This window comes from Castor canadensis, chromosome 16 (genome assembly GCF_047511655.1).
Source record: "Castor canadensis chromosome 16, mCasCan1.hap1v2, whole genome shotgun sequence".
Lineage (NCBI taxonomy): Eukaryota > Metazoa > Chordata > Mammalia > Rodentia > Castoridae > Castor > Castor canadensis.
This window is the reverse complement of record NC_133401.1, coordinates 83334957-83362407: the sequence shown is the minus strand read 5'-3', so window position 1 is coordinate 83362407 and position 27451 is coordinate 83334957. Positions and strand designations below refer to the sequence as shown.

The 27451-nt window shown below is 48.4% G+C and overlaps 1 protein-coding gene across 23 annotated transcripts in view; it reads right to left on the bottom strand.

The window, feature by feature from the left end:
* Positions 1 to 27451, bottom strand: part of Tenm2 (teneurin transmembrane protein 2) — a 1177215-nt gene that overhangs the window by 149090 nt on the left and 1000674 nt on the right. For all 23 annotated transcript variants that reach the window (XM_074057721.1, XM_074057728.1, XM_074057729.1 and 20 more), the window contains 2 exons: positions 26970 to 27175; positions 3224 to 3419 (listed from right to left, as the gene is read on the bottom strand). In XM_074057721.1, the coding sequence (XP_073913822.1) occupies positions 3224 to 3419; positions 26970 to 27175 (402 nt within the window). The remainder of the gene's footprint in view (positions 1 to 3223; positions 3420 to 26969; positions 27176 to 27451) is intronic.

The window sequence follows — 27451 nt, the reverse complement described above, 5'->3', positions numbered from 1 at the left end:
CAGTTGTTCATAGGAGTATTCTCAATGCCTGGCACACAGTAGGTGCTTGGTACACAGTCTTCAAAGTGTGCTGATGTGTGTGTGTGTGTGTGTGTGTGTGTGTGCTCACACATGCACCAGAGGTTAGGAGAATCCAAAACAAGCAAACATTCTAACAGAGAGTATTTCTCATTAATTTCCCCAAGGTGTTATGTTTGAAGCAATTCTACAGTTTTTTGAGGAGCAAACCTGATCCTGTGGTCCTGCTAAAATATGAAGGAGCCCACCGTTCAGTCCCTTTCTCAATTACACATCACAATGGAGGTACTATCTGTCTTCCTTGGTGACTCCTTGGTGCTGAGGATGGAACCCTGATGCACGGTAAGCAAATGGTACATCACTGAGTAACACCCCGCCCCGGCCCCAGGAGCTGGGGTCACGTGTGCTTCCAGATGTGACTCTGCTGCCCAGAGGGGACCTTCATTTCTGAAAGCTGGCTGCTGCTCCACAGAACATGAGGCTCCCCCGAGCCAAAGGTATATTTAATGTGATGGCGGGTGACACCTGTCTAACACCTCTCCTTTCTGTCTCCCATCACAGGGGCTCCTGGCCACTGTTGATGGAGAGTGCTCTGATGATAGGTGTGTGGAAAGAGCCTCGGCCCAAGTAAAACACTGTTCTTTCCCCTGTGTTCCAGGCAATTCCTGTCATTGCTCTATTAAGATGCCTGCCCAACTATTAGACCGATTGCCCTTGACTTTCTGAGCTGTGGTGCGGACGAGAGAAAGTCTCTGGGGAGAAATGCTGCTCCCAGCTTGAAGGGCAAGGGAGGGGATGGCCTGGGGAAGGGAACCTCGCCGGGACAGTTCTGTGTCCGAGTGGATAAAGGAAAAGGAGGCACAGCCATCACTGGATAACATGCTCCCTCGCCAAAAATTGCTATATTGGCTAGAATCCAAAGACATTTAGTGGTCGAGGGCAAAGGCTCGGGAAAGCTGGAATTCTGACTTCAGCTCTCACTGGTTGTGTGTGACCTTGGAGCTGTGTGTGACCTTGGAGTTGTATGTGATGTGGAGTGAGTCCATTAACTTTTCTTAGCCTTGGCGCCCTCCCCCACTGGAAAGCAGAAGGCTGTGACACTACCTACCACCTGTGCCTAGGGGTCTGCAGAGCTGACATGACAGGACCCACACAGTCCATGTCTCTGTGTTGTTGCCATTAATCATCTGAGAGAGTCCCTATGAACCCCAATTCAGTCAGCCACTATGTGTCGTGTGTGCTGTCATGTATGCATCAAGCCTCTGCGTTTAAGCCCAAAGTGACCAGAAGGAAGGCATTTCTATAAACTAAAGACTTATAAAACTCTTAACAACTCAAGCTAGCTCTACACTGACTTACTTTCTACCTCCTGTGAGCTCATCCCTTTCCCCCCAGTAAGACCTGATCTCATCCTGGAAGTTCCCATGTGTGGGATGCTCCCCAGTGACTTTCATGAGACCAAGTTAGGGCATGACTTTAGAGCAAGGGTTGGTATGCTTTTTCAGTAAAGGGACAGACAGTCACTATCTAGGTTTTCTGGGCCATACGGTTGAGCAGCCACTCAACTTTGCTACTACACAGGGAAAGCTGCCACGGACGACGTGCAAACAGTTGAATACTCCAATAAAACTTTATTTATTCAAACAGGCCCCAGGCCACCACTGGCCCCTGGTCTACACAGTGTGCCAACTCCTGTCTTAGAGAGTTTGGCTAGCCTGGATAGGGCCTGTCTGTTTTCAGCACTGGGAGTGAGGATGGACTTCAGTCCTGTGGCTTATTCCAAAATTCTGTGATTTTGTACAACTCTGACATCCTTCTGGCCGCCAATGAAGAATTGCTACCTGATTTTGCAGTTGCAATTACACAGAACTTTCGAGAATCAGGGAGCCCCTCAGAAAAACCCATGGGGCCAACAGAGAAGGTCTTCAAATGCAGTTCGTAGAAAAACAGCTCTAGAGATGTATTCCTAAAACACTTGCCACTGTCATCGGTGACAGTCCCTTTGTCACCATTCTCATGTTACCATCTTGGATGTGGTGACTGCCTGCAGAGTTCCTACCCAGGATGGGTACCATCACCAGGAAGATTAAATCCTAGTGACACATAACCTTAATGACAATATCTTCAGCTTCTTTGATTATTAAAATTCTGAGAGCTTTTAGAGAAAACGCCGTGAATTCTTCCCAAGCTACCCACCCTTTTGGGATTTGTACGCACATACAAGAGGGCGTATTGGATAAAACCTTAGCTTTTCTCTCACTAGCTAACAAAGAGCAGGGCTCAAACATGCCAGAAATGACAAGTGCTTAATTAAAGGATCTGGAGATTTGCCCACTTGGAAATAAAGATATGATTTTTTTATGTCTATATTCTTTCTCTGATTTATTTTTAAGTTTTAAGAAACTTTTGATATTGAGGATTCTCAGGCTTTAAGAGTGGTTCTGAGCAGATGGGAATGGTTGGTGCTCACTGCCTCTCCTGGATGCTTAGTGATCATGTATTTATTTTGGGTTTTGTTGGTGACACCCAGTGCATGGGGACCTGTGCTGGTCCCGTCCTACCAGAAGGAAGCTGGAGCTTTTTCAAGGCCAGCTGTTTGCTTAGCTTGTGTGACCACATCCCTGGTACCCTGGCGACTCTGCCATGGCCGGAGCAGTGTTCCTGGATAGTCAGTGTTGAGGTTAACGTGAGGACAGCCATGTTAGGACCAGACTCCCTCTCCCCTTGCTTACGGGAAATTACTCACCCAACCCCAAAGATTGACAAAGGGACAGTTGTTAACTTTTATCTCCAGGTGGGTGCCAAGGACAGTTGAGCAGACAGTGACCTAACTACAACTTATCTTTCTTGGTTGCACAGTGACAGTATCCCTTAGAGACCTTCTGGGTACTTTTCACTAGGCCCCCTATATCTAGGCCAAGCCTGTGTGTGGCAGTGGGCTCCAGCTCTCTGGCTGGGGACCCCTCCATTGGGCTCCTGCCTGAACAGTAATCCCTGTGCTGGTGTTTGAGCCGTCTCTCTGCCTCTTCCATGCCTCTTTCATTTCAATAGTCAGAGCTGGCTTGGCAGGGTGACACGGTGAAGTCCAAGTGAGGGACTCTGGTTTGACCCCAACTGTAGCAAGAACTCTGTTCTACAGAGAAGCCTGGACAGGACCTTGCATCCATGCCCCCCTCCAGGGCATCTCGCCAGAGCTTGTACCTACCTAAGACGACCGTGTTGAAGGACACCGTCTCCTTGTCTTTGCCATCATTGTAGAAGGCCAGGTGCCACAGGCCCACGTCCAGGTACTGCACGAACACAGCCTCGTTCTGCACCAGGGTCTGAATGCTGCGTCGCTCCCGGGGTGACTCCACCACGCTCCACTTCTCCTTCCCGTCCAGGCGCTCCATGAAGTCATACTGTGACGGGGACATGAACGTGAGACAGTGTGGCTGCTGCCCTGCCACTGCCCCCACCCAGCAGCTAACCACAGGTCCATCCAGACAATGCATCACAGAAGTGGACAGCCACCCTTCAGAATACTTGTCACAATTCCCAGTAACTTAATTACTGTAGGCCACTCCTCTGCAGTTCTGAAATCCAGAAAACGTGCGCTCAGAGGTTTTTTCTTTTACCCATGAGTGTGCGCGTGATGACGTGAGGTGTGAGTTGTCACTGCAGTGCTGTGTGGCGTTTCTAAAATGCTCAAAGCCCCTAGCTACTCAGGACACCCAGGAAAGAACTGTGGGCCATGTCACCTGCTATCATTTATGGATCATTTCCTCGGCGAAGTCAGGACAGGCAAGTGACTAAGAGTGAGGGTTGTAGAGTCAGACTGCTTGGCTGGGACACTAGCTTCACCCATCTGTGTCTCAGTTTCCCCATCCAAAAAATGGTGAAAGTAATAGTGTCTATGTTGTAGGGTTGTTGTGAGCATTGATACAATATTTAGAACGGTGTCTGGCTCACAGCAAACAAAATACACATCGGCCACCACCACCACCACCACCATCACCATCTTGATTGTCATGATCAATTCTTGAAAAAACTCATTTGTAGTATGATTTATATCTATTGATCAATGGATCCATCCATTCATGTCTGCCTGTCTGCCTGCCTATCTATCTATGTATCTATCTATCTCTTCTATCTATCATCTACCTTCTATTATCTATCTAGCTATCTCTCAATCATCTATCTCTTCTATCTATCTATCTATCTATCTTGATCTACCTACCTACCTATCTTTTATCTATTTGTCTGTCTGACTGTCTATCTATCGTGGGTGGGTGTGTGGTGCTGGGGACGGAACCCAGGGCCTTGTACATGCTAGACATGGACCCTACCACTGAGCTATGGCTACAACCTGTATCCATACTTTTCCGATACAAGAAAGTGAAACTCAGAGAAGTCAAGCAATTCATCCAAAGTCACACAGTTCCTAAATGGCTGAGCAAAACCTTGGACATAGATCTAGTCAGCTGTAATGTCTATGCCCTTACAGTGCCTGGCCTTGGGCAAACCAGCTGTTAACCTGTTTCAATGCAAACCAGATTCAGAACTGGCCGAGATGAGTGAGCTACGGAATAGTTAGGGATGAGAGAGCAGGAAAAGCAAGTGTCACCCAGGACAGGCAGGTCTGCTGGACACAGCAGGGGAAATCTTAGGGCAGGCAAGTGGGAGCTATTGAGATGCTTGAGCAGGGACTGATGTAATAAAGGGTTGTTTTGAAGTGGGGTGGGAGACATTCTACAGGGGAGATTGAGAGCACGCAGGAAGTGGGGACTACAGAAAACCACATGCAAAGAGAAAAGGCTGATGAAGACGGTGAAGGAGAAGAACAAGGAACAGAGGAGGACATCTCAAAGGACAGAAGGCAGGGCTGGGCACTGGGCTAGACAGGCAGGACGAAGAAGGCAAGGAGGACACCAGTGCGTCTCACTGTTGAGAAGGCCTAGAAAGCACGGCGGAAATGGACTAGCCTTGCAACCTCCTTCACGATCACTGCTCTCTGCCTTCCGGGAGCATTCGCAGTGTGGGTGTCAGCCGAGGATCCGCCTGTAGGACTGAACTCTCCTTCCCTCTCCCTGCGGAGAGGGGTGTCAAGGCTGCCACCATCACCTGTCACCCATCACAAATTTCACAGTACGAAACTTCAGGGATCCTCTTGTTGGCTGCCTCGTCAGTCATCAGAGTTGCCTGTTTCCATCTGAAATGTCTTTGCCGAAGCAAAAGACCCTACAGTGTTGAGCACCATGGTTTGGCCATCAGGCAAAACTGAGTGTGAATTCTGCCACTGCTACTGGCTTGTTTGATGCTGATTCTATTTTTACCCTCTGTCTGCTTCTTTCCCCACTAGGGATGACAGCGTGTAACCTAGTTGCTACAAGGATGATGTGAGAGGGTGCTTGTGGCAGAACCGGGAAGATAATAAGTGTTTTTTGAGAACTTGGTGACTAGCAGTCACCCATGTGCAAATCAGGATGGTCACAGAGCAGGGACTCGCTGTTCTTGTTTTGCACATGGGGAGCTGCAGCTGGCCAGTGCCGGGAAGAGGACGGTTAGCCACAGCCCAGGAAGGAACTGTGTAGTTTAGCCTCCCTTTGCCCGTGCTCCATTGGTCACAGCAGTCTTTATGGGATATGACAAATGACACGGCTTTCAGAGACCTCTGTAGCCAACACATTTGTTCCTTAGCAACCTTGAGCATGTCCAGTCATACAGACGGCTGTCAGCCAGAGGGATGACTGCAGCTTCCAGGGGGCCCAGGTGAGAAAGGACTTCATTTGGGATCCAAGTGATCACACCCACGAGGAACAGCTGGGGAAGGCGATTACTTTTCTGGGGCCATCGCTCACGACTAACGTGGACATTTATCATCTCTCACCAGATGGACTGGCCAGGGAGGGACACAGGAAGGTGCAGGACGACTGGGCGGGGGGCGGGGGGGCAGTGCTTGTGGTCCAGCCAATCAAATTCCTCCGAAGAAGGCATTTTTCAGCCTGGATGCTGGACATCTATTTGACTCCTGAGTCCATCTGCAGAGGCTTGGAGGGCAGTTTCCAATTAAGGAAGACTCCGCCAGCCACGGCTTCTGAAGCAAGGCAGGGGACAGGAGGAGGGGTAGGATGGGTCTCGGTCCTGTACCCCAATTGCACTTTATCGTTTCCCAGCCTCGTTTCAGCCCCAGAAATGATCGAGCTATTTTCACGCCCACACTGGACGTGAAGAACACCAACTGCAGCGCTGTGTGCGCTGGAGTGGCTCAGGGTGAGGACCTCAGAGCCAGCACTCCTGGGCTTGGGTCTCATCTCAGCCGTGCCTCTGTCTTCTGATCTCTAAAACGGGGATAGGAATACCAGCTCAAAAGGCCCTGCAGGAATTAAAGGAGTCAGTACGTGGGAAGTATCCAGAGTACTCAGTACTTTCTATGTGGGAAACACTCCTTGGCAGTTTCAGCTATCACCATGGTCACTGTGGTATCAGATTCACCTGCAGCAGGATCTGATCAATAAATATTTGTTAAAAATTAGATGAATGAAATAACAGATCTGCAAGTGAACTCCACAGAGAGGAAACTAAATCCGGGATGCATTGAAGGTTTTGTCTCTAATAATAATCACTCTTGCTTCCTTTTTTCCAAGTGCCATCTTGAATGGGGAGGAAGGGGTAAGGTTGCAGTCAGCAACCTGGAATCCTGTACCAACCAGGCAGACTGTGGTGTTGGGGAGGCTGTGGACTGAGGTGTTTGCAAGTTCATATCCAGCATCAAGATTTGACACGTGCCTACAGAAGGCCTCTGACATCTCCTTCCCAACTCTCAATGGCACGAGACCCAACAGTTCCTTCTCTTGTCCCCTTCCCTCTCCTCCCTTGACACTGTTCCTTAGTGACCTCTGAGGTTGGGATTGTAAGTGTTGCCCACATCACAGTCCGGTGCCTTTGCGGCCCTTTTGTAGCTAGGCGGGTCAATGCTGCTGCTGTGGAAACAGAACCGAGGCTTTGGGGTTCTGTTACTTCCAGGCTCTGCCATCACATGACCTGCACAATCCTTTGGGGTCTCTACTTCTATGCCTACCTACCTACAGGGTGCCAGGGCACCTTCAAGTCCAGGACAGCGGAACCACGAGCCAGGAGTGGCCCGGAGGGGGCTACAATCAGCACTTGGAGAGCTTGAACTTGTGCCATGCGTGATCTGTGAACGCCCGCTACATGAAGTCTCTGACAGATGAGACCGGGGGTTCAGCACTGCTCATCACAGACTCCCTGACTCCAGGCCTCTCTTCCTTCCCAGTCCACACCCCAACATCTCAGCAAGTTCCAGCATGATTTTCATTGCTTGTCAGACAGAAGGGAGAGTCACCCAGGAGGACTTGGCATTGTCTCCCACGGGTGAAATCCCAGCTCTGTTACACACAGGGCATTGATCCCAGTTTTCCCAGGGGCACTGTCCTCTTCCTGTCTCAGTAGCACGTCGGAATGGACAGGTGCTTTTCCTCCTTGCAGCTCACACAGCCCAGGTGGCTTCAGGTCAGTCACTCACTGCTGCGGTGACTCGGGGAAGGGTGAGGGATGGGGAGGATCACCCACACTCTAGGGCAGGGAGACCAGGAGCCAGTGCGAGGTTGGTGTGTGGTGAGGACATCTGGATCCCAGGAGCCTCCAACGTAGGCTGACCAGCTTGCTTGGCAGACTGTCTGACACCAGAAGACCACCATATCCAAAGCCCAGCCCTGGCCAGAGTCCCTGTCTCATGGTTTAGCTCAGGCCGAGGACAGAGGCCTTTGTTCCAGAACCTCACGGTGCTCAGCCCAGGATGCAGGCTGCTCAGGGCACAGGCCAGGCTGTTGGCTACAAAGTCTGTGCCATGGCACATTCTCACTAACAGGCCTCCAGACGCCCTGGAAGGCGCAAGAAGGCTTATGGGTGAATCCCACTAGAAGGGCGTATCTGTGCCAGGCTGGCTGTAGGGGAGTCTGTTTCTTTGAACTGCTTGTCTGTTTTTCAGCCACCTGGGTGTGTGTAGGGGGTGCAAAATAACACAGAATACACACTTCCCCCCTCCAAGTTCTCTCTGTCCTCTGGCCTTGGAGGAATAACCCCAGCTGGCATGCAATGTGCCACTGTCTTCCTAAGTCATCAGTCATGCCCAAAGTGGCACGAAAACACAACTTTTATGAGCACTTGGGAGGCAAAGAAAGAAAGCACAGCAAATATTTTCCTGATCCAATTATAAATCGCCTCACTTCTTGGCAGCACGCAAGGAGGAACAGTAACTAAGATAACTTCGGACTTCCTGAGGAGCTGGAGGAGAGACTGGGTGCTGGCCCATGGAGCAGGGCCTGTCACTTGCCCACACAGAGAGGCTTCTGGAAGCCCCAGCCATGTACACCTGCCAGAGAGGGCAAGGTTAAAGACAGACTCATTGCCCTTCAGGAAGATGTTATTACATCCTGGTCCAGGACCCTGGGAAACAGGGAGAATGGCTTTACTGCTCTGACGATCAACTGCTCACGGAGGGAGAATGTGGACCAGGAAAGCAATAAATGGTGACATTTCCCACGGAGGGCTGGTCACCCCCTAGCTGCGCCAACCGCCTCCTGGCCTCCATGTCTGGAGTTGACTGTGGCGTGGGCGGCAGGGCACAGGCAGTCAGTGTGATTGTGGGAAGCAATGCTGTGACCAGGACTGCTGGTAGCCACATCTGTCACCGGCAGGAAGGACTCAGTGCTCCCAGTCACTCAGGGCCCTTGTGTTTCTGGTCTCCCCTACGTCCAGGCCCAGGGCACCATGAGCAATCCGAGCCCTTGTCAAGGCCAGCACATCCAAAAAGACTGCGGGCTAGGGGAAGATTGAGGGGTGACATGAGGCTGGTAGTCCTACCCGGGGCCCGTCCTTCTTGTCAGGCTGCTGCTTAGCTCCTGCCTGCAGAGCGGAGTGACTGAATACAGCTGGGGTTCAGTCACCATGACAAGGAGCCCCAAGGCTGCAGAGACCATGGTTGCTGTTCAGACACAGCCTCTCGGTGGGCCAGGCCTGCAGGGAAGTGTCAAGTTCATCAGAGAAGGAGGGGACCTGATCCCGGGTCTGAAAACCAGGAATCCCCCCATTTCTGATTCTTTCATTCTGTGTCTTTTTGCAATGGCGGAAAAAGGTAGCATGGGAAAAAAGTGCTTATTTGGGGTGGGGGACTGGTATGCATAGTGGGGTGGCAAATGCTGGCCTGTGTCCTACCTTCTCACCCTCCCATAAAACCCCTCTCAGGAGAGGACAATGCCTGATAGCCAAGTTAGGGAATGCACCCCTTGCCAGGGAGCATGGCTGGCAGCCAAGCAAGGTCTTGAACTTGGCTTTGCACCATTTGTAACAAGGATGGGAGGTCACTACAAGTTTTCTAAGGACCTTGCTGGTGCCTGGCCTGGTGTGTGGATCCCTTTAAGATGTCCAGAGCAGACAGCAGGCAGGAAGGGGCTAGGGTCAGATGTGGGCATAATAGGGACAGGGAGGAAAGGTCTGGTGGTTTTGCTGGGAGTTGTGTGTCCCTGGAATGGAAGCTTCTCTGAGAGCCATTTCCTTCCCCACTCTCCAAGACCCTCTCTCCCTGTGTTCTAGCCACACTGCTCTCTCTCTTCCTGGAGACAACACATTCCAGCCTCAGGGCCTTTGCACCTACTGCTCTCTCCTCCTGGCCTGTCTCTCCTGCTCTCACGGCTGCCTGCTGCTTCTCAATCCTGCCTTTGTCTACACATCACAACCATCCCTTCTAAGACACGCCTGTCACTTCTTTTTATCCTCAGCAGCAATTCAGAACTCTGAAAAGACGGGTTACTTATCTACTGAGTTACAGTTCAACTCCTTCTTCTTGGATACGAACCCTGAAGAGTGTCGTCCCCCCACCCTGAAGAGTGTTGTGTCCGTCCCCCCCACACCGTGCCTCGGACCGAGGGGGCACTTCCGGGAGAGCCTGCCTGAATGGATGGAAATTAAATCTGTAGCAACTACTGCTTCTTCTTTTTTTTTTTTTTTTTGGTGTTGGGGATTGAGTCCAGGACCTCACGCATGCTAGGCGCAGGCTTTGCTACTGAGTCACAACCTAGCCCAGTGACACAACCCCTTACAGAGTGTAACCCCTTGGGGATACCGGGGCTTGAACTCAGGGCCTTGTGCTTGCTAGGCAGGTGCTGTACCACTTGAGCCACTCCTCCAGCCCTTTTTACTTCAGTTATTTTTCAGATAGGGTCTTGTATTTTTGCCGCAGGCTGGCCTCAGACTGAGATCCTCCTAACCACGCCTCCTTTGTTGCTGGGATTGCAGGTGTGCACCACCACACTGGCCATAGGACACAACCTTTTTAGGAAATATTTTAATAGGGCTAGGGCCATAGCTCAGTAGAAGAGCACTTGCCTTGTATGCACGAGGCCCTGGGCTCGATCCTAGAAGTACAAATAACTGAAACAAAGTTTTAGAAATTCTAGTAAACACTATGTACCTTGATCTTGTTTTTTTGTTAACTGCTCAGATGATGCTGTGAGCTAATCTTTAACAATTTAATTGACCCACATGGACTATCTGATTTGGTGCTCATAAAACCCTACTGAGTGTAAATTGATCCCATTTTGCATATGGGGAAACTGAGGCACGGGGAGACTGTACAACTGGTCTGCAAGTTGGAGAGGGGTGGGGCTGAGATTGATATCCAATGGCCAGCTTCAGAGAGCTCACCCTTAGTCCAGTGCACATGGGCCATTCAGTATGACCAGCAAACCGGCAGCTGGTATAGGGCAGTGGCCTGTCTCACTTGTGTGTGTGTGCGTGTGTGCGTGTGCGTGTGCGTGCGTGTGTGTGTGTGTGCGTGCGTGTGCGTGTGTGTGTGAGTGTGTGAGTGTGCGCGTGCGTGTGTGTGAGTGTGCGTGCGCGTGTGTGTGCGTGTGTGCGTGTGTGAGTGTGTGTGCGTGCGTGAGTGTGTGTGCGTGTGAGTGTGTGTGTGAGTGTGTGTGTGCGTGTGTGTGTGCGTGTGTGAGTGTGTGTGTGTGTGTGCGTGTGTGTATTTGCCTAATAATTCCTGAATCAGGGTTCATAGAACAGAAAGGTCTGAAGCACAACTCTAAGCCTGACTGTCACCCTTTTTTATGTTACAAGGGGAAATTGAATGTAAAAACAGTCAATCAGTCAACAAACACTGAGCATTCACTTTGTGCCTGGCCCCAGCAGGGAATGACACGGATGCACCTTCTGCATTCCTGGAGCTGACATTACCAAGGGAGAAGAAAATGTTGGGGAGTGAAGAGGGAGATTTGTCTGCAGCAAATCAGACCATCCAATGCTCACCTGCTGGCGAGGGGCAGAGGTGCCCCTACCCTGTGGTCTCTCTCTCTGTGGTCAACTGTGGTCTGAAAATGTGAACCTTTGTCTTGACTCTTTTAGGAGACAGGGAGCAGCCTTTTACTACGGGCACTGCTCTAGTTTGTTATCAGGCTTTGGTCAGGCCGCCTGTGACTGGTTTACAAAGTAAACCGTGTCATAGGTGACTGTAACACAGGGCTCGTCACCGTGGTGCTCAAGAAATGCTCGCTGAGTTGATGAATGCTCTTCAGCTATTTAAAGTATCTCTAACTTCTCCTTGTTGCTGGGACTAAAAGGAATTAGGGTTAAGAAATGTGCTTTAACCATTTGATCCAGCAATACCACTCTTGGGGATATACCCAAAAGACTGTGACACAGGTTACTCCAGAGGCACCTGCACACCCATGTTTATTGCGGCACTATTCACAATAGCCAAGTTATGGAAACAGCCAAGATGCCCCAGCACTGACGAATGGATTAAGAAAATGTGGTATCTATACACAATGGAATTCTATGCAGCCATGAAGAAGAACAAAATGTTATCATTCGCTGGTAAATGGATGGAATTGGAGAACATCATTCTGAGTGAGGTTAGCCTGGCCCAAAAGACCAAAAATCGTATGTTCTCCCTCATATGTGAACATTAGATCAAGGGCAAACACAACAAGGGGATTGGACTATGAGCACATGATAAAAGCGAGAGCACACAAGGGAGGGGTGAGGATAGGTAAGACACCTAAAAAACTAGCTAGCATTTGTTGCCCTTAACGCAGAGAAACTAAAGCAGATACCTTAAAGCAACTGAGGCCAATAGGAAAAGGGGACCAGGAACTAGAGAAAAGGTTAGATCAAAAAGAATTAACCTAGAAGGTAACACCCACGCACAGGAAATCAATGTGAGTCAATGCCCTGTATAGCTATCCTTATCTCAACCAGCAAAACCCCTTGTTCCTTCCTATTATTGCTTATACTCTCTCTACAACAAAATTAGAGATAAGGGCAAAATAGTTTCTGCTGGGTATTGAAGGGGTTGGGGGGAGCGGGAGGGGGTGGGGTGGGTGGTAAGGGAGGGGGTGGGGGCAGGGGGGAGAAATGAACCAAGCCTTGTATGCACATATGAATAATAAAAGAAAAAAAGAAATGTGCTTTAGTGATGGATAACAAATATATTTAGAAAATCACAGTGTAAGCAGTAAGTCTTTATTTTGGGGACTATGAAATACTGGAGGCTATTTGGATAAAGTTAAAAAAAAATATCAGCCAGGCATGGTGGCTCACACTTATAATCCCAGCTACTTGGAAGACAGAGATTGTGGTTTAAGGCCAATCTGGGCAAAAGTTAGCAAGACTCCATCTCAACAAACAAGCTGAGCACAGTGGTTCATTTCAGTAATTCCAGCTATGCTGGAGGCATTGGTAGGAGGATCAATCGTGGTCTGAGCTAAAACGTGAGACCCTATCTGAAAAATAAAACAAAAAGAAGTGTGGCTCAAGTGGGAGAGCACCTGCCTAGCCCTGAGTTTAAACCCCAGTGCCGCCCTCTAAAAGTGAAAGGGATGTAACAGGAAAACACACCGTATGCCTAAGTTCAGTGTTGGCCATGCAGACACCCACTGCATGGCCATATAACGGGAACTCTACCTAGGAACGAAAAGAACGAGTCACGGACACACAGCACATGGAGCGTGTCACTGACACCCGGCCCAGGGACTCCCTGTAGATGAAAGTCTAGGTCCGACAAAGCCATTGAGGCTGCAGATGCGTGGGGGCTGGGGGTGGGGGGGCCCAGGGCAGGGGCTGGGGTCTTGCGGGGCGCACAGTGACCTGCACCAGGACTAAGGTGGTCTTTCCTCGGATGGGAACAGACCTCAAATTGTAGGAATCAAAGCGCTCGTTACCACACAGAGCACTGGGGGTTTTCAGTTTACTACTACGTTAATTAAAGTCAGTAAGTCCCACCCACATGGACGTAATAAAACTAAACCAGAGTAAGAGGACAGTGTGGAGGAGAGGCCTCACGTGGACGGTCACAGGTCAGGAAAGGGCTCACGGAAGACAGAGGCTGGACCAAAGGAAGGAAGGAGCCACGTGACACTCTGGGGGCACAAACATTCCAGAAGAGGGGGCACCCACTGCAGAAAGCGGGGTGCTGCAGTTTGGGTCTAGGTGTTAGAGGCTCAGCCCCCAGCTCACCGCCATTGGGAGGTGCGGGAAACGCTAAGAAGTGGGGTCTGGGGTCTTTAGGTCACCGTGCTCTTGAACAGGACAATGGGCCCCAGCCCTTTCTACTTCCTTGTTAAATTTTTTATCCCTGGCCACGAGGTGGATGGCTTTGCTCTGACACTTGCTCTTGGCCAACACAGACCCACCTGTCATGAACTGACACCTCCAAAGCCATGAGCCCAAATAAATCTTTTTGTCTATGTAAGGTGAGTTTTCTCCAGTGTTGGTCACAGTGGTGGAAGGTGATTGATGCAGAGTGAGTGGGGTGGGGCTGGGTGGGAGCCAGTGGGTGGGTGCAGTGTTGGCCCACAGCTGAGGAGGAGACTGTTGGTCACCCAGGCTGCAGGCCAGGGACACGAATTTGTATCATGTTTACTGAGCACCTCCTGTGGACAGGCTTATAGGAGAACACCCTGCTGGGTGTCACAGGGCACTGCAGACACCTTTCTGGGCTCAATTTCTAGAACACCCATTTCCCTCTCCGTCTACTCGAGACCAGTGCAGGGTGTTTAGACACACATGCTCTGATGGAGGGGTATCAAAGATGAAACCAAAGCTCTTTTTTGGGACAAGAAGACAGCTTCTGACCTGGAGTGTTTCCCACTTCTGCCTCCTGTGAAGCCCTCTGGGGTTGGCAGGGCTTTGGTGGCTTGCTGGTTAAAGATAAGCAGATTAGAGGCTCTGCCAAGATGTCCTCCCCCAAGCAGAAAACTGTAGTTTTTACGTTCCAAAGGAATACATTTTGTGCTTTCTCTTCTTTTCTTTAGAAGGAATATATTTTGAATGTAGTGTGGAGGGGTGAAAAATGCATAGAAAGAAGGATAAAGTAACTTTCCAAAGGATAAGTCACCTCACATCCCAGTGGCCCTCCTTCTCAGAGTTGACTCAGTGACAAGGCCAGGCCAGGGCAAGGCAGGGACGGTGTGTTTCCTGGTGGGTGGCCTGGGAACTCCATTCCTGGGAATTCACTGGCACCTGTGCCAGTGCCCACTACCGCTCAAGAGCAGGGCCAGTTCTGTCTTGGCCACTGCTATAGTCCTTTGACACGTGGCACACAGTAGGTGCTCACTGAATGTTGGCTGAATTCATCATGTTCTGCCTCTGACAGAGGGAGGAGTCTATCTAAAGATGGCACCTCTTTTGAAAATGTCAGCCCTCTTGCATGGAATTTCTGAGGCCAGGAAGAAGTGGCTGAAGACTGTCAGTGTGGTCACTTTGCAGGTCTTTCTGGAAGCACCAAAGAGTGTATGCTCCCAGGTCGAAGGGTGACTTGGAGCTTTATGGTGTTTGGACACCTTTTCCTTTTATTGACCATGTGTTCCTAGCTGGGGTAAATGCCCAGCTAGAAATTTGCACCAACTCAACATGGAGGCACAGCCATGAGGCCTCCAGAGGGGCTGCCCTGACTCCATCACTCCTCACCCGCGAGAGCCAAGTCGGAAAGGAAAAGCCATGTCCTGGGTGCTACGTTGAGGCCAGAGAACAGCACGGTGTCTAAAAAGAGGACAATAGTGCTGGGATGTAGCTTAGTGGTAGAGTACTTGCGCAGCATGTGAGAGGGCCTGGGTCCACCCAGGCTGAGACAATCACTGTGACACTGCAACCCGGCGCACAGGACGAGGGGCACCTTGACTTCCTTCTGCTTAGCTTGCCCTCTAAGAAGCCATCCTGTAACCCTCATGCATGACAAATGGTGCGTACACTGATACTCTCATATCTCCTCCACCCAACCCTTTGGGGTACTAATGGCTACATTCGTTGACTGTGTCATGCACAGCACAAATGACATATGACATTGGCTTTAAGAAACAGACAAGAGCCCAGAGCTAGCAAGAGGCACACTGTCCACCCCCTGCTCATCCCCACACAGCCCTGTTGGGCTGCAGCGGGGTCAGGAGAGGTTTGAGGACCCCTGCCAGCTCACGTTTGTAAGAAAATGGGGGGGTTCCCCCCGGCTGAGGTGGAGGGTCCTGAGATTGTAATCTGCAGCCTTAAGGAGCAGTGAGCTCTATTTGCACATCCGCTCTGGCTTCGGCCAGGGGCCTGGCCAGCCTCCCTGAGCCCCCCGTTGCTAGGTTACCTGACAGCGAGCCGGGAGGGCCGTGGACCAGCTAGATTGATGGATTCATCTCTGAGGGGTGCTTACCATTTGCTCGGCGTTATCTCATTTGTTCTCATGACAACTTGATGTTTGGTTTACAGATGGTAAAACTGACCTTGAGTGTTTCACTCATGGACACGTCAGCTAAAACACAGTGAAGGAAAGACTTGAACCCAGCCCAGGATGACTGCAGAGTGTCTGTTCTCCTGTGCCCCGGGCTGGGTCTCAGGATCCCGGTCTACTTGATGCTGCTGTCACTTCTCAACTTGTCGGGTGCCTACCTCCTCCCAGCGGAGGGGACGCCTTTTAGCTCTGTGTCTGCGCTGAATGAGCAGCGGCCGAGTCCACAAGTGGGCTGATTACCTATTTCATCTTCCCACAAGGTCATGCTGTCATTATGCTGCCTTTTGAGCCCGTCCAGCCTAGGAGCAGAGTGGAAGACAGTGCTCTGAAGATAAGGGAGGCTCAGTGTGGCCCCCTGCAAGCCTTGGGGTCAAGATCATGAAACTGATGGGCATCTCATGGTCTCCCAGGACGCACAAAGGCTGCACCGGGAGGCCAGAGGGATGGACTTGTTACCGCTCTTGCTGCCTGCTGATGTGATTTCTTATTTACTGCACCTTCCCATTTAATTGTCTTTAGCCAACGGTTCATCAAAAATGTCACATTTGGCTCCTTGCCCTCCTGGGATCACTAGGAGGGTCCACGTGGGCTGGTTGAGAAACTCTATCAAACCTATCACCAAGGAGAGGGGGCAAAGCGGGCGTATGTCCAGTCCCAAACTGGCCGCCCAGCCCTAAGGAGGGGCAGAGCAGCGGGCACGGGCTGGCTTCTCTCAATGCACCGCCCAAGCCTTTTGCCAGGGAGCCCTGTGACTTTGGGCAGAGGGTGGGTGGCTGCTTTCTCAGCCCCAAATGGTGCATAAAACAGGGAGCTTCCTCTGAGGCCAGGGGAGCCTGGTCTGGCTCGTGGTCAACGTTTAGTCAGTGTTAGCCATTCTCACGGCTATTGTGATGGTTCCAAAGGCTGAGGAGCTGCAAATCTTTGGCGATAATAATTCCACTCTTGCAATTGATCATAAGGAGATTATTAAAAAGTACATGTACTTCTACCTGCAAAGATACTTACTGGAGAATGACTTAGATTATTGCAAAAGGAGGACTGAACATGTTTTATTTGATTGTTTTAGTGTAGACTGCTCTTGAAGCATTTAAAATGCTTTTGTGGAACAATGTTCAGATTTGGAAAGGTTTTCCCCTTGTTATTATTAGGCAAAGAGTTGAGGTGAAAGTGACATGAATGGTTTTAAAAATGATTACTCTATGGGATAGAAACCTGGAAAACGTACTAAAATGTTCACGTTTTCATCTTTCCTCAAAATATCATATATTAGTTTATAATGGGAAAAACACAAATCAAAATTATCTTCCAAATAGCAGTTAAATGTGTTTGAGGGTTTGTGTCAAGGAGGCTTTGCCAAACATGATAACGGTTCATACCATCCTATTCTCAGCATTTTATAACATTTTTCTCATTTACACCTCACGGTACTGTTACGAGCACCTGATATTATCATCACCATTTTATAGACGAGCACAGAGATGCTGATCGACTTGCCCAAGGCCACACAGCTGGGAAGCACTGGAAGTTGCCACGCAAGACCAGACGGTTGGGACTGGACCACAGTCCTATGTCTAGCACAGCTGCATAGGCGGTCCACAGAAGGCTTATGCAAATGTTATTTTTAAATCATGTGTTTACATATCTTAAAAATGATAGCTAAACCCCACACTGACTTTTCGTATGCAGCAGGACTTGGTTCACTGAGGATTTCTGGAATGAGTAAGAGGCCAATTAACAGAGACTATTTTAACAGATGGAAACTGTAGAATCAGGGCTTTATCCTGCAAAGGAAGCTAGTGCACGACCTGACTTATGTCACATTTAGGAAGAGTCAGGTTATATTTGCAACCATACTCTAGGTGTTGGAATGAACACTGAGTTTCCACAGGTACACAAAAATGTGACACCCGACATCTCATCCCAGCTCTACCTCATCAGTTGCTGGACACCCTGTTTCCAGAGATGTCAAGAGACAGACATTACTGCTTCTTAAGGGCTGACGGAGTGGCTCAAGTGGTAGAGTGCCTGCCTAGCAAGCATGAGGTCCCGAGTTCAAACCCCAGTACTACCAACCCCCCCCACCAAAAAAAAAAAAAAAACCAAACCAAAAACATAATTGATGAAGCAGCCACGAACAAGGCCACCTCACTTCAGTTTGGCTGGCCTAACGTGAACTAAACGGACATTCCTGCAAGCACAGTGTGAATGTCTCCTTCCAACTTCCCGGGGGACCGCTTTGTCTTTTCCTGGGGTGCCAATCCCATCACTTTTCTGTTAATTTTCTCTGCTTTGATGCACGCAGGAAAATCCCCAGAACTACTTTCATGGACCTCATGAAACTCCTGGTTTGGGCAGGAGCTGTGACTTCACTCCATGAACAACGGGGTCACTGTATGTTGTATTTTAGGCCTCATAGAAATGATGGAGCAACTGGACAGGAGGGCAGAGATGGCTGTGTCCACTACATCGCAGCTTCCTGGCCCCAAACTCTGCCTCAGTTCTTCCATCTACAAAACAGGGTACTACTAATAGAAACTACATCACAGGACTGCCGTGAAAAAGCCAAGCGGCGTGGTCCTCAGGAATGCTGCCAGCTGTTATTTTGACAAGAGGGTAGCAGCACGAGCGTGAGACGGGAGGGGACTCCGAGTGACATCATTGTCTTGTGATCATTTGAGCAGTGAACAGAGTTGTCTTCTAACACCAGGCGAGCTGCTTCCCCACTAAGCATCTTGAACATTTTAGAAGCCCTTAATTTTTGTGAAGATCTTGTAACAAAGCTCTTCCTACCATCTCTGATCGTAGATCTGGACTGCTGTGACTGTCATTTAGCGGGAAGCTGAGGGCTGTGTGCCGGGCTTTCCGTGACTCTGGCTGATGTGCGTCTGTTCAGACAGCGTCACGCAGAGGTGACTCTGGAAGATCGTGTTTGAGCAAATGCAGGCAGAGCAGAGGCACAGCTGAGTCTGGATGCAAAACCAGGAGTAGAACCCAAATGAGTATGTCACAGGTCCTAAAATAGAGATTTCTTTTTTTTCTTGTTTGACACAGGGCCTTGTTACGTAGTTCGGGCTGGCTGTCCTCCTGCCTCTGCCTCCTAAGTGCTGGGATTGCAGGTGTGCACCATGCACTTGGCAAATGTGTTTTTCTTTTCCTTTTCCCCCTGGGATTTGAACTCACAGCTTCATTCTTGCAAAGAAGGCGCTCTATAGTTTGAGCCACACCTCTAGTCCATTTTGCTGTGGTTATTTTGGGGATGGGGTCTTGTAAACCATTTTCTGGGCTGGCCTCAAATCTCAGTCCTCCTGATCTCAGCCTCCCAAGTAGCTAGGATTACAGTTGAGCCACCAGAGCCTGGCTTGAATTTTTCTTTTTAAAGGATAGTTCCAAAGCTGGAGGGAGAGATTCCTCCACGTTTATAGCTAAGGCAAGGGTGTGAGCAGTTGTTACTTATTTTAAGTGATTTAACCTTGAAACAATTATTTCTCTCACTTCTCTTTCAAGCTTGTGGAACAATTTAATTGAAGAATGCCCACAGCCTGTAAGGGAAATGATTAAAGAAAAATGCTGCTGCTGTTCACAACTACTCAAATATGTTCATTGTGACTTTTCTCAAAAGTGTGCAAGGAAAACCAAGTACATAAATCAATTGCATCTTCAGGGTGATTGAGATCAGTCACTATTGACCTCCTCCCAAGGCTTGTTTGACTCAAAATAGACTTCACTGGGTCATGAAGTCATTTTTGTGAGAGAGAGAAAGAGAGAGGAGAGAGAGAGAGAGAGAGAGAGAGAGAGAGAGAACAGAACTGAGAGGAGCATAAAGAATATGGTAACAAGTGCTTGTATTTCAGCAACTCAAATGAATAAATGCTAAGATTTTGTCATATTTATTTTCTCTCTCTCTCTCACCCCCTCCATTACCCCCCGCCATGACTGTGTGTGTCTGGGGTTTTAATTACGTTTATTTATTTAAAGGATAGTAGAATATTTTTATTGGCATTTATTAAACAGTACGTAGTAAGGGGTTTTAGCATGACTTATCCACACTTGCACATATGTTGATATCACCCCCCCTCTCTTTTTTTATCTTTAATATTTTATTATAGATGGAGTATGTACTTCTAAAGCCCAATTCCCCCTCCTAGTCTCCTCTCCTTTTCCTGGGGACCCCCTCACCAGTGTACTCTGTCTCTCTCTGGATATATATCCATATATAAAGTCACACCTCAGTGTCCATGGGTTCTACACCCATGGATTCAATCAACTGAAGATTGCAAATATTTGCAAAGAACTTGCATCTGAGCTGAACACGTACAGACTTTTTTCTGCCATTATTTTCTAGACAATATTATGCACAAGTTGTTTTTAGACAACTTTTTACAAAGCAGCTACGTTGTATTAGGGTTATAAGTGTTTTAAGTGTTCTACAGATGATTTAAAGTAATTGGGAGAATGTGCGAAGGTTAGCTGCAAACACTGGGCCATTTTACACAAGGGATTTGAGTGTGGAAGGTTTTGCAATTTTGGAAGCAGTCCCCTTAGGTACCGAGGGATCACTGTGCATCTGCACACACGCCTGCATAAACACATGCACACAATATCACATTACAGTAACACATGTGGATTTAACTATAAGTTCTATTTATGCTGATGAAATGGTCACTTTGACCTCTGTTACATCCGGGATTCTGTAGAAGATATCACTTGAAGACAAATGCACTTTGCTTAGAAAACTTACCAACTCCTAACTTAGGGTTCCACCAGTGCTCTTCGTGGTCTATATTTTCTCCCTTCTGACCTGCCCTGTTCATTTCCTTCCTTTCTTCCTGTCTTTCTGTCCATGAACCTCAGCACTGCATGCCTTGAAAAGTGTTCGGGATCCTCCTTGTGCACCCCGTCCACACCAGCTCTCCCATCAAAGTCAAGCATTCTGTGGATTTCCTCCTATCTGCCCAGGTGGGCATTAGGATGACGCCAGACGGTTATACAGGGTCTCCCAAGGAAGACCTTTCCAGAGAAATCCAACAGAGAAGGATCTGATTATTCCCACAAGATCTTTCTCTGGACCTCAAGGCCTTCAGGAGAGAAAGGTTCAAAAACACATGCCTGCCAAACATGCCACCCTCCAAAATGAAATTAATCCTGTCCTTAGGGGCTCCTACAAAGGGCTTTGAGGAGACTGTGCAAGATGACAGCCCTGGTGTCACATACACCCTGCAGCTGCATGTGCGGGACAGGTCCAAGAGAGCCCAGGACCCCGGAAGAGTGGAGAGACAGTGGCAAAGTGACAGAGCCAGGTGCTCAGGACAGTCAGGAGCCCCATGTGCCAGCAGCCCAGGGAGTCACACCACTGTTTGTGAATACCATGTGCAAGAACTAATGGGGACAAGGAGAGAGAAAGAGGGAGGGGGGGAGGGAGGGAGGAAGGGAGAGAAAGAGAGAGAGAGAAGAGAGAGAGAGAGAGATCCTTCTTAAACAGCAAAAGTGAACACCACTAATCCCTGTCTATAAATTTGCTTTGAAAAATTCTCATTAGGGAAATTTTGCTGATGAGGACAAACAGGAAGTTTGCCCAGCTCATTTGATCTGGGTTCACATGTGCTCAATGTGCCGTATTTGCATTTATCTGTAATGATCAAAGGGCAATTCATGGCCTCTTAACACTGCTATTGGTGGAAGGTTTAACATGCAGTTTTGCTTCCCACCCCACAGAATCAAGCTGGTGTAAATTAGGGGTGGACAGTGTTTGCTTCAATCTTGCTGTCACTCAGTCCTGGGACCTCCCTTTCCCCAAGCCGTTGGAGCTGTGCGCCCACCCTCCACATCCCACTTGCTGCTGGAAGTCACTGGGCTCCAGGCTCCATCAGTCTGAGTGACAAAGCAGGCATTTTTAATATTTGCTAACCAGGATTGTGGAGGAGGTGAAGTCTCGGCTGGGCTCCCGCGTGCTTAAGTGTGTCTCCTTGTCTCCGGTTAATCATGTACCTAATTTGCCGATTATTGACTTGTTCTCTCTCGCACAGGGTTTTCCTTGGCCTGACACAGCAGCAGCCATCAGTGATGAACTGTCAAGATGACTTGCTCGCTGCCGTAACCACCCAGGATCTGGGCTTGTGACAACAGCCTTGGTGACTTGCTGTGATGCCTAGCACAGTAGCCTGGGTAGCTGAAGATTCTTCTTCTCCAGTCTGATCTATTTCTTTCTAGAACCAGGCTTCAGCAATCCCGATGTGGGTCGTAGGATTTCAGATGCACCAGGCTTCCGCTGTACTCACACCATCCCCAGAAGAATTGGAGATGGTGGGTTAAGAGTGGCTGTGATTGCCTTTTATTTCTCTTGACTATGTCATAAAAAGGGCAACTCAGGGTGTTGAAATGCTGCCTTTAAAATGTGATGGTTCTGAGTGCCAGTGGCTCCTGCCTGTAATCCTAGCTACTCAGGAGGCAGAGATCAGGAGGATCGCGGTTCAAAGCCAGTCCAGACAAATAGTTCTCGAGACCCTATCTCAAAAAACCTTCACAAAAAAAGGCTGGTGGAGTGGTTGAAGCAATAGAGCTCCTGCTTGGCAAGTGTGAGGCCCTGAGTTCAAGCCCCAGTGCCACTAAAATCTGTTGGAACATTTAAGCTTCAAACTGACAAAGCTTAAAAATAATATCTGTCTAATATTACCTACTTTATGTAGGGGCACTTCCACAATGCCACCCAAGAGCAGGAACCTAAAATGGGTAACTTCAGGACAATGTAGCAATATGAATAAAATCCACCAGACTTTTTTTTAAGACAGCAGCTGAGGAAGCACATGAAGACTGAGCACCAGCAGAGGTAACGCAGTGTTTTGTGCGGAAGTCATTAGGGTTGTTCACTGATAACTTTGGTCCCTCTTCCTCCCACGGACGTCACTGATGGTACTTCCTGTCCCACTGATGTTAGGATGTGACTCGCTTTGGTTAATATGAGAAGGACTGAAGGTCGATGCATTGTTAGCATACAGAATTCTTCAGGAATCAGGGCACACTTCTTCACCTTCTCCTGCCTTTCCCATGGTGAGCTGGTCCCGTTCCTGACCCTGACACAGAGGCTCCATCACAGTTCTGTGTCCTTGAATTGGAGGCTGACCTTGAGCAAAGTCCTCAGTCACTGAGGATGAGCGGAGGAAGCAGGGGTTCCAGCCTAGGGCCGTTGACATGGAGATTGGAGAATTCTTTGTCGTATGTGGGGGAAGGGTGCCGGTAACACTCCTCTCAGTTGTGACAACCAACAGCATTTACAGACTTTGCCAAATGTCCCCAGGTTAGGAGTTGGGGAGGGTCCAAATAGGCGCTGGTTGAAAGCCACTGATACAGAGGAAGAAAGAAACCTCCTTTGCTATTTTAAGCCACCGAGATGGTCAGGTTGTTTTTAAAACTCAAATGGATATGTTTTATTATAGCAAACACAATATAAATTAACTTTTAGCCAAAGGGGAATACTTCAAAATTATGAGTATTTTTACTTTCTTTTTTTGTTTCTAAAATTTTCTGCAATGAAAACATAGTTGGCTCTTCTACAAGAGGAAAATAATTAGAAAATTAATTTTAAACTATTTGTACATAGCTTATCTATATATAGTGTTTAATAAGGAGCCACTTAGAATTTTTTTTGTGTGTGGTAGTAGGGATTGAACCCAGGGTTTCACACATGCTAGGCAAGCGCTCTACCACTGAGCTATGCCCTCAGTTCTCAGCTTTTTTTATGAGGGTAAATTAATTACACAAAATAATGATGAGTCTAATTATGACATTTCCATATGTACATATAATGTACTTTGATTATATTTACTGTCTCATTAGCCTCTCTTCTCTCCCCTCCTCCCTCCTGCTGGTCCCTTTCCTATTCTCAAATAGACACTCTTCTACTTTCATTCTTTTTGGAAGGAGTCATGTATGAGAGGAAACCTGTGGCGTCTGTCTTTGAGAGTCTGGCTTATTTTGTTAACATGGCGATGTCCAGTTCCACCCATCTTCCTGCACACATCAGTCCCCAATTCTCAAGTACAAGGAAACACTTGCACGTGATGTGGTAGTGTTGTGCTTTAGTTTACAAAGTGTTTCCCCATCCTAGCTTTGTTGTGTTATTGTTGTTATGTATCAGAACAACGTGGCAAGGAGAGTAACAGCTAGAAAGAGACTAAGCAAGACAGATGAAGGGACACACTCAAGGTCACCTAGTTACCGTGCAGAAGGGCCTCCGTTCAGAGGTTCTCCCTGTAATTCTAGGACTTTTACACTCCCATGCCGTGTTGCTTCTGTATCTTTTGTGAAAAAAGCTAGTTTTGAAAAGTCAGCTGGGACTCACTCTGATTCTTGGGAAATTTAAGCAGATAAAAAAGGGTTTTCTTCTGTATTTAATATCCTTGGACAAGGACACCAAACCTTGTAGGCACTTGGTCAGAGCATGATACTCTATAAAATTTAAACATAGGTATTTTTTTTTCTCTTTCTCTGGCTCAAATGAGTCACCTTGCTAGACTGCCAGTCCCCATAGAACTTGATAGGATATGCCAACAGAAATGAGATATTCTACAGCAGCTCCAGACATGAGTTAGTCACCTATCCCTGCAAAAAACTAAGCACCGTCTCCTCCAGGAACCACAGCTCATCAAATGGCCATGAATTCCTTTGGTGACAGTGACTGAATGAAAGGTGTATGGAGTTGTTGCTGTCCTACCTTTCTTGTTTTCCAGTCGTGCCCCTAATTGTACCTGTCTTGTGCATTTCTGGGTATCTGCAATAACGCTGAGTTTCCTTGGCGCCGCCCCCCACCCGAACACACCCTTGTTCCTACACCGGCAGCAGGATGGAAACCCCAGCCCACGCCAGCCCCTACCTACTTATTCATTTGCCTTCCCTTGAAATGTGTGATGAGACTGTCCCTGGAGTGGAGCTATTTTGAGAGGACGATCACTAGAACAATCACTGGCTTGGCAGGAGATGGACAGTGTGGTATAGCCGCAAAAGAAGAAAAGACAGTCATTGAGGATTGGAGTCTTGAATGTCAGCACAGCAGGGAAGCTGGGCACAGTCCGCCTCCGCCCGTGGTCCACTATCGCTGGGTTGCAGTGTTGCCTGCTTGACTTGCAGTAATCACTGGCTCTTCTGTGGCTCACAGCCACCCAGAGCATGCAAAGGAAGGTGGGGAAGAAATGTTTTCCCCAGCACAGCTCCTGGCAGCCAACTCACTGAGAGGCAAGGTGCCTAAGAGGCAAGTTACTGGTTCTGAGTAACGCCAGCTAGCAGATTTCAGAATTGCAAATCCCTCCTTAGGCCAAGGAGAAGCAGTGGAGCCTGAAGGTCAGGAGACCACATCACAGTCTGCCTCACTTCCCAGGGCAGCACCCTGCTGTCCAGGCTTGAAGTTGCACGAGGGGCCCTAGGGACCCCATCCAACTCAGTTCCCCTCTCTCTGTGGCTGAGCCACTCTCTGGAGGGCAGATGTGATTTGCGAGCAGGTGTTCTGCTCGCTCAGGGGCTCTGTTAACTCCTCTCTGGATAATCACTGCCTAGCCTGATACGTATTTCTCTGGATGGATGGACAGGAGACGCATGTAATCCACTTTACGTATTGGTCCCTATAGCACAGACTATGTATGTAATAAAACCCGACAGAACCCTCCATGTCCAGAAACGAAATAGTCCTTCGAGTCCTTCTATCGATCACTGAAGGTTATAAAGATGAGACTGCAAGTAAGTTTCATCGTGAGAGCCAACACTGGTCGATTGGTAGTGGCTGCCGTGAGAATTATGCTGGAGGCGTTTGTGCACTGAGCTCAGTGAGCTAAAGGGCTGACATTGATTAGCAATGTCTGTCACCAGCTAAAGACAAGGAAGGAACTGGTAGCTGACTTGGTATTTGCCAATGGTTTTAAAGCCTTAAATTCTTCCAATTGAATTTTCTAGATGAATACCTTTCCAACACATTTCAACACCAGCTTTGACTGGCTATATGGGTGTTTCCCCTTCAGTGATTTTTTTTTTTCTAATGTACTTCATGTTTTTTGCTGAATTTGAGGGAAACTGAGGCAGGAAAACGCCACTTAATTTGTCTCAGGATATACAATTTTTATTGGGAAAGAAAATCAAACTTGGTAGGTATTAATTCATGCCAAATAGCATGTACATTAAAATTTCCACCAGGACAAATTAAGGGAGATATGAGAAGAAAAGTAATGAGCTCCACTACGTCAGCCATCTTATCCACACAACGGGAATAATCTCCCTTTTACAGGGCCAAGGACATCCCAGGAACTTAAGATAGGGACACCACAGAGACATGCCGCCCCCCCCCCACCCCGCCCTGGTGGAATTTTGGTATATTTTATCACTCTTTTCACATACAGTGGGATGAATCCTAGAGATACCTTAACGAGTTAACCCAGTACCCAGAAGCCCTGCACAGGAAGTACCAGTGTTAACCTCTAGGTCTAGCAAAGCTGGCTCCATCAGGTAGGAGGGTATCTTTTTTTGGTTAAATTCCAGTGACATAAATTTCACAACTTGATGGTTTCAGTATACTTGCTCTGCTATGTCACCATCCCAGCTATTTGATTTCAGACCATTTCTGTAAGTCCCCCAAAGAAATCCCATTCCTCTTAGTATCAGTGTCAATTCCCTCCCAACCACTAATCTACCTTCTGTCTTTCTGGATTTCCCTATTCCAGACACTCACAGAAACAGAACCATATGATACGTGACCTTTTGTACGTGGTGTAATATGGTGATTTCACAGAACCTGGATGTGACAGCATGCAACAAGGTCTCATTCCTTTCCACGTCTGAATAATATTCAACTGAGTGCACATGCCCCATTCTGTTTATCCATCCTTTCCCTGTTGCACATGGGAGTTGTTTTTTTCCCTTTTTGGCTATGAATACTGGCATGCACTTTGTAAGAAATGTCTCACTTCTCTTTGGGCATATAGCAAGGAGAGAAATGGCTGGGGCCCATAGGAAATCTGCATTTAACTTTTTGAAGACCGTCCAACTCGTTTCCACAGTGGCCACCCTACTTTCATTTGTAACAGCGATGTGCACGGCTCCCATCTCTCCACATTTCACCAACACTTGCTACTGTCCGCGTTTGAATCACGGGACTCCTAATGGCACCAAGTGGTCCATGTGCTACTGTCAAGCATCGTCATACCTGCGCATGGGATGGTGGAAGTCCCCTTCTTATGTAAACACCAAAGAGCGCGTCCTTCCCCAGGGAAATGTTGAACTTTAAGAACTGTGGCTGACTGATGTGAATCTGTGACCTCCAAAACACCCCTGGTGGCACCTCCTGCGTCACCCGCCGACCAACTTCTGCTTCGCCACTGTCTATGCTGCTGTTTTTCAATGACCAGGGCACTGGAAAAGAAGAAGAGGCACCAAGTCAATGACATTTCCTCTTAACTATAAGCTGGAATTCCTTTTTCGTTTGTTTGGACGCTTAGGTTTTAAAGCACCCCGGGCATATGAAATCTTGGCACAATGTATCTAAAAATTCCGTGATTTCTCTTGATTGACCAAGTATAATAAGAGCAGTACACGTAAAGTTTCCAACTACCCTGAATGTGACAGATGTGAAAATTACCAGCAGGGAAGGGGGCGGTGGGGGGTGGGGGGTGGGGGTCAGGTTAATTT